This window comes from Coccinella septempunctata, chromosome 2, assembly GCF_907165205.1.
Source record: "Coccinella septempunctata chromosome 2, icCocSept1.1, whole genome shotgun sequence".
NCBI classification, from domain to species: Eukaryota; Metazoa; Arthropoda; class Insecta; order Coleoptera; family Coccinellidae; genus Coccinella; species Coccinella septempunctata.
Genome location: NC_058190.1, coordinates 11,665,945 through 11,673,259, shown reverse-complemented (window position 1 = coordinate 11,673,259; position 7,315 = coordinate 11,665,945). Strand labels below are relative to the sequence as shown.

The 7,315-nt window shown below is 35.3% G+C and overlaps 1 protein-coding gene across 1 annotated transcript; it reads right to left on the bottom strand.

The window, feature by feature from the left end:
• Positions 1 to 6,580: 6,580 nt before the first annotated feature.
• Positions 6,581 to 7,315, bottom strand: LOC123306976. Its single transcript, XM_044889177.1, has one exon. It carries the CDS (start codon positions 7,313 to 7,315, stop codon positions 6,581 to 6,583), a length of 735 nt encoding a protein of 244 aa, XP_044745112.1.

Sequence of the window (7,315 nt, the reverse complement as noted above, 5' to 3'; positions counted from 1 at the left end):
ACTAAGGCCCGGTACTTTCACCTTCGAATAAATTTTATTCACTGTCAATAAGTATCCGTCAAATAATTTCCTATCTGAAGGATACCTTATTTCGGTGCTTTCAGATGAAATTATTTGACGAATAACAATTCTATGAAAACATGGTATACTACTTTTCACTGATTAATGTAACATAAGAGACCGTATTGTAGAAATTGTCATAATTCCAACTACAAAGCGAATATTTCGTGAAAATCACTCAAAAAATAGCCATACATCCAGAATCTTAAAAATTCAACCAATAATGACGTACCGACATTCGATCTATGACAAATAAAATCTTATTAACGAGTTTCAATGACAGATTTATTCGACGAATAACACTATCTGAAAGTGAAAAGACTGCATATTCACTTATCCTACGAATAAGACTTATCTATCGAATAAATTTATTTATTCGAACGTGAAAGTACCGGGCCTAAGTGGGTCAAATTGTGAACGTTACTGGTAATGAAGTCTTCTCCATAGATATCACCATAATATTCCACGTAATCAAGGAGCAAAACTGCAGCTAAATCGAGCAAATTTTGGTAAAAACTTGAAGAACATATAGTTACAGCACAAAAAAACTTCAGAAAGTGTTGATATACATCTTCAGGCAACATATCCTTAAGTATCACTATTCCTAAATAATGTAAGAAAGTATGGAATTCTGAACCCTTCCAGTGACACAGTTCGTCTTATCCACGTACAGCTCTATGAATTTCAGAGGGCATTTTACATTGCACCAAAAACGTAGATATGAGGTCAATATTTCTCGCACACCATTTTGTCCTGTAGTTTCCAAAAGTTCCGTCTCTCCATCCCATCAAACATTTTTTCATAATACCTAAATCCATGAGATGCAGAGAATCTCCGACAGGGAAATCTTCCACCATATCAATATCTAAAAACAACAATGGAGTATCCGCCTTATGATGCTATCCGTATTTTTTGGATCGAAAACCTTCATTTGTTCTTTTTTCACAATCTGATCTTTTGAAAAAAACCGTATGTGAAACATATGAATATTCTCCGACTGTTGTGCATTTCAAGCAGCCATGTTTCCCATTGAAATTGGTTACACCTGGAAAAAAAAATTAATATAAGTAATTAACACATTGCAGCCAAATGAAAAACATGCGTAATGCCTTTTATGAATGTTCTGGCTGGCGAATCACACACAAAACATCGTAATTTAACGGAAATCTTTGTCTCGTTGACTATAAGACCCTCTGAAAAAATAATTTTTGCTTCTTCCACAAAAGGTAATAAAAAAGCAGACAAATCGGACGGTTTTCCCTGGCCACAATAAATGCCAATGATCATAGGCTTGACAGACGGTAATTCATGAATATTAAAAAGAATTGGCCAAAACTCGACTTTGCTGCTTTTATATATTGGTAAGCCATCCATGTTAATATTCAATGAAATCGTATTAGGTACATTGGCCATTCTGCTGAAAATTTGCCTGAGAGAAAATTCGAGGCCATTATGCCAATAATTTCCAATGCCTACTCTTGTTAATGAAATTTTTTTTTCTGTTTTCAGAAGAGTTCTTGGATCTCGAGGAACAATTCCTGGCAACCTTTTATTGATAATTTTGAATAGAGCTCTCAGTGCAGAATGACAAACTCCAAAAGAAACTGCCCATGACCTTAGTTCTTTTCGGAACTCGGTATCTTCTTCGACTCTAGAATGATTGTCGATTTCGTCAATACCATCTAGCTCTGTAAGCCAGTTGAACCTTGCTTCCTCTTCACAAGCAGTGGTTCCACCAAATACCTCACTTTTGATATCAGATACATTAAGTTCTGAATCGAAAAAACACGTGTTTCTTCACTATCACAATGAGTTCTTTTTTCTTCTAGTGCACTAAGTATTTTCTCATAAAATTTAGATACTTTTCTCCGAAAAGCTCCATTTTGTTTAACTTTTTTCCACGAACGCATTACATCAGACATGTTGACAAATATTACCGCTACATCCAAGGTGGTTGTATAGCTATGTTGAATCTGACTCTTTTGTATCATAATGATTTTTTAAGCGTCGTTTAGTAGACCTACCATGCAGGCCTTTTACAATAGTTACAGAACTATATTTCACATTCAGAATAAGTCCTAGAATTCCTAACATACACATATAGGACATTCCTATTAGAGACATATAACTGTTACAAAATACATTATTACGACATTTATTCGACAACTAGATCCTATGGACGAAAATGTCGTATAAAAATTGTCCTGTAAACGTTTATACAACATCCTGCGAAAAAGATGTATAAGTGTCCTATAAACTTGTTGTGAGAATATTTACAGGATATTATTAAACAAATTTTTAATTCAACACAACAAATGGTCCCTATTGGAATATTTACATGACAAAACAGTATTCGTGAGGCAATATTAAAACAACTATAAGGCCAAATTGTCGTATTGGAAAGAAATTATAGGACTATTTTGCTAGTTGGGTTGAGTTTTTTTGCCATTTCTGTTCTCTTCTGTTCCATAATGGGTATTTACAGTTGAAATCTCCGATTGAGATTTTCGGGTTTGATCCTTTCAACATGTTGTTCATCTCTTCTTCCAATAGATTGTTTTGTGGTGGCTTATACGCCGAGGTTATTTCGACTTTTTGCCGATTTAGTTCGGCAACAATCGTCACTTTTCTGTTTTTCCTTGTGTTTCGTCGGATCTACTTTTAAAGTAGTGTTTCAGATCTGTTCTCACCAATATTGCTACTCATCCTTCGGTGTTTGTAATTCTGTCACATCTATATGTTTCATAATTCATGAAATTCAGTCGTCTGTTGCGGTTTATTCTTGTTTCCTGTAGGGCTATAATATCAGGTTGTCTTTCTGATATTATTTGTTCTATCTCGGCTTTCCGAGTGTTGATCCCGTTTATGTTCCACGAGATTATCTTGAGGGATTTCTTCCTAATATCCGTAAGGTCCATTAATTCAGTTTACTAAATAATGCTTGGAGTTTTTCTCCATTTCCCTCTCAATTTTCAACATTATCTTGTTAAAAATTTTTCCGTGAAGATATCTAAATCATCGGCTGATTCAGATATCTTTTTCTTCTCCTGTTGACTGTTCACAGCCTGTTTCATTGTAAGCTTCTTCTGCCCTTCTTTTTTCTGGACGGGTTTTGGAGTCTCCCTCTTCTTTTCCTGCTCTGTAGGTTGGGTCTTCGCTACTTCCTGAATTTTTTGTTCAGAAGTTGTTGTTTTTGTTACCTTCTTTTTCTGTTCGACTGATTTTCGGGAATTCTTCTTTCTGGTCACCAACTTGAACTCGCTACATCCTTTGTAGCTAGCTGGATGGCCCTTTTCTCCGCATAAGAAGCATGTAGCATTTCTCTCTTCACCTTTTCTGGTATGTGTGCAGTCATTGCTGCTATGACTTCCTGAGCACTTCACGCATCTCCACGGGAAGGAGCATTTGTTCTATGCATGTCCGTACCTTTGGCACCTAAAGCACTGGCTTGGACTTTCTGCCTTTGTACGAATTTTTAACAGTTTATAAAGCAAGTAAAATACGATTTTCACAATTATTTATTTTCCTGCCTTCTTTTGACAATCAATAAAAAAAAAATTACAACTATTTTCCCAGACTACTTTTTAAATACATAAAAATCAAAGATTATAGAATAGAAAGATGGGAAACGAAGCGACTAAAGCGATTTGAGAGCCATCTGTGTGTCACGCGTGTTTTCAAGACGCTAGGACTGGTTAAAATATTAATTTGAGTGCCATTCGCAGAAACATATGAAATTTTTTAAGATTTCAGACGTCAATTTTGATCGAAGAGGTTTTGAATGTTTTGATTCTCATTCCGCTTTTTGTTTATCTGGCTCGTTCTAGTTGCTGATTTTTGAATTTTTTTGTCTTATTTTTTGGTGAAAACATCAAAATATTTTTAGAAAATTATTGAATGGTGAAGAACGGTGGTTCAAATAATAAAATATATTTTACGTGTGTTTTTCACTCAACAAAGGAAAATGGAAGCGTAAGTATTAAACGTCGTAACATATGAATCGGTCATTCATTGATTCTAATTTCCAGTGCTCCGAAGTGGATAAAGTTCTCAGGGCTTGAAGACAATTACTTCAGCAAACACTACTAACTACACCATGTGCAATGAACATTTCACTGCAGGTCAATTGAGAACTGTTCATCGACGTAAATTGTATGCAGAAAGCATCCCTTGCATGAACGGCCTATTAAGGGGAAATTATGATCTTTATGGGTCCATTCAATGATTCTCAATTGTTACTCTTTCAATATATTCAGAAATGTAGAGGTTTTATTGATTTCCATTTGGGAACCGAGTGACTGTCAAATTGTTGTTTAAAAAGTCAAAGTTTTATGAAACCTGCTGTGAGTGTTTTGTTCATTCATTAATCAATTTGTATATTGTGTCATGAAGAGACCATATCATAAGGAAATCATAAAAAAAGCACCAAGAAACTATACTGACATACAGGTCTTGCATATGCCTGTAAGGTTTTTTTTTAAGTGTGGTTCTGAAAATACTTTAAATAATACCTACATATGTATGTAAGTAACTGGAATATATATGCTATGATGGTATATTGAATATTGGTTCATATTAATTTCTGATATATGTATATTTTACAAATTCAACTAAGTTCATTAATTCAGAATAACCTATTGTACAGAAACAACACCTTCGACGTATAGCAGATCACCATATACTTTAGTGTCCTAGTTAAAGCTTCATTTATTGCCCACAATTTCAATTTTTGTAAATTTTTTACGAATTGCAAATAAACATATAGCACATCCAACAACGTTTTTCGTTGATATCAATTGATTCCAAACAATGTTTAGAAATGAAAACTAACATCCTGATCACAAAACAAAACCATACTTTCGATTTGTCGCTCAGGATGTTTGTTTTCTGATCGAAACAGAGTCGATATTGGAATTCAATACGAGGAATAGAATTCGAATTTCGCGCCACTCAATTAAAAAACAGAAAACCGTTATCAAAAAGTTTTCCAGTATTGACAGTGCGTTTTTAGCGCCATCTCATTGTCACGCGTGTTTTCACTGGCCAAAATGTAGTCGGTTCTTAGTACTAGCGATATGAGGGCGTTTCCTATCTTTCTACTCTATAATCTTTGCATGAAAATATCATTAATATCAAGTGATCAAATGAACCATAAAAATGCGTCATCGAAATGGCTTCAACATTCTCCACCAACCGGAATGAATGATTTTCTTAACCATCAGAATTTTCTTTGGTGGTCAGGACACAAAGCTTGCTTACTGGCCTAGTAAACTCCCCATTTTTTGTCAAAATGGAGACGATTCTTATTATGCCATCTCTACCAGTATGCAGCCTCAAAACTTTTCCTAACATCCAATCGTTTCGTGGTGCCTTTTCATTCACTACCAAAACGATATCTCCAACTTTGATGGGTTCAGGTTTGAAAAACCATTTCTCCCTTTTCAGAAGCGTAGGTCTATATTCTAGAATCCAACGTTTCCAGAAGGAATCTGCAAGAGCTTGAGCAAATCTCCATTGTTTCCTACAGTCAAGATCTCCAGTGAATTCTCCGATATTCTTAACGTTTCCGGACCTCAATAATAAGAAATGGTTAGGTGTTATCGATTCTAGTTCGTCTGGGTCAATGGGAACATGAGTCAGTGGTCTTGAATTGAGTGTATACTCGGCCTCTGCTAATAAAGTTGATAAAACTTCTTCTTTGGGATTTCTTGACTTCAATAGAATTTTAAGAGAAGTTTCTATGGAACGAACCATTCGCTCCCATATACCACCCATATGCGGAGCTGCTGGAGGATTGAACTTCCAGCGAATGCCTTCAGTAGAGAGTTGATTTGATATTTCTACGTGATCGTAGTTCTTTTCAACATAATCTTTCAGCTCCCTATCTGCACCAACAAAATTAGTACCATTATCACTTCTGAATTCTATTGATTGAGCTCTTCTCGCCATAAATCGTCGGATAGCCAAAATTGTTGAGGATGTATCCAGAGATGCTGCTATTTCAATATGGACAGCTCTTATACTGAGACATGTGAAAAGCACACCATACCGTTTTTCCACTCTCCTTCCTATTGAAACCGTCATAGGTCCGAAAAAATCCACTCCTGGATAAGAAAATGGATAAACAAAAGGTTGTAATCTATGTTCTGGCAAGTAACCCATCATAGGAACTTTTGGTATACATTTATATCTCTTACAACCTTGACAATTTCTAAAACATTTTTTAACGGCAGTCCGTGCATGTAAAATCCAAAATTGCGATCTTAAATTGTTTCATTGTTGTTAACACCGTTTCAACTCCTATATGGTTAGCTCTTTCATGATAGTGTTGTATAATCAATTCGGTTATTTTATTTTTAGGATCAAGAATTATTGGGTTCCTAAAATTTTCTCGTAGGCCTAATTGTTCTCTGAAGAAAAAACGTCCGTTCATCCTTAGCAAATTATTTTCATCTATAAATGGACAGAGTTTGAATAGCTTATTATTTTGCGTAATGTTTTTGTTTGTCTTGAGGTTAGCTTATTCAACTCCAAAGCAATCTAGTTGTACCTTTTGTATTAAAAGAATAAAAGCTTCATCTAAAAAACGATCTTCGAGAGTTATATCCCTAAGTCTTTCTTTGTTTCGTAATTTCAAGATATGAGTTGCTAATAAAACCCAGGCAGTACTTCGAAGTAGTCGCACCCACTTAGAAAATCTGCACTCATCCGGTACAGCTACAAATCTATTTTCAACTGAGTCATCTACTACAACACAGTTGATTTCAATAGACACATTTGGTTCTGGAGGCCATTCTTCAGCAGGCATTTCTAGGAATTTTGGACCTGATAACCAAATCGAGAAATCAAAGTTTCGACTTTCCTTAGTTGCCATATCAGCAACGTTGAGCTCAGAAGGTACCCAATGCCACTGCGATATTTCTGAGTTCTCATGTATTTCTCCTAATCTATTAGCAACAAAAACGGGGAATCTTCGACTTACTGATCTTATTTGCTGTAAGACCACTAATGAATCTGTCCAATAATATATATTGCGGACAGAGTATTCTATTTCCTCTATAATGGACTTAGCTAATCTTATACCTAAAACAGCTGCTTGAAGTTCTAATTTTGGAATTGTTTGTTGTTTAATCGGTGCTACCTTGAATTTGCAAGAAACAAAACTAGTCGATACGTTGTCACTATATTCGGTTCTCAGATAAGCAACGGCAGAGTAAGCTTTATCACTTGAATCGCAGAATAAGTGGAGATCCAT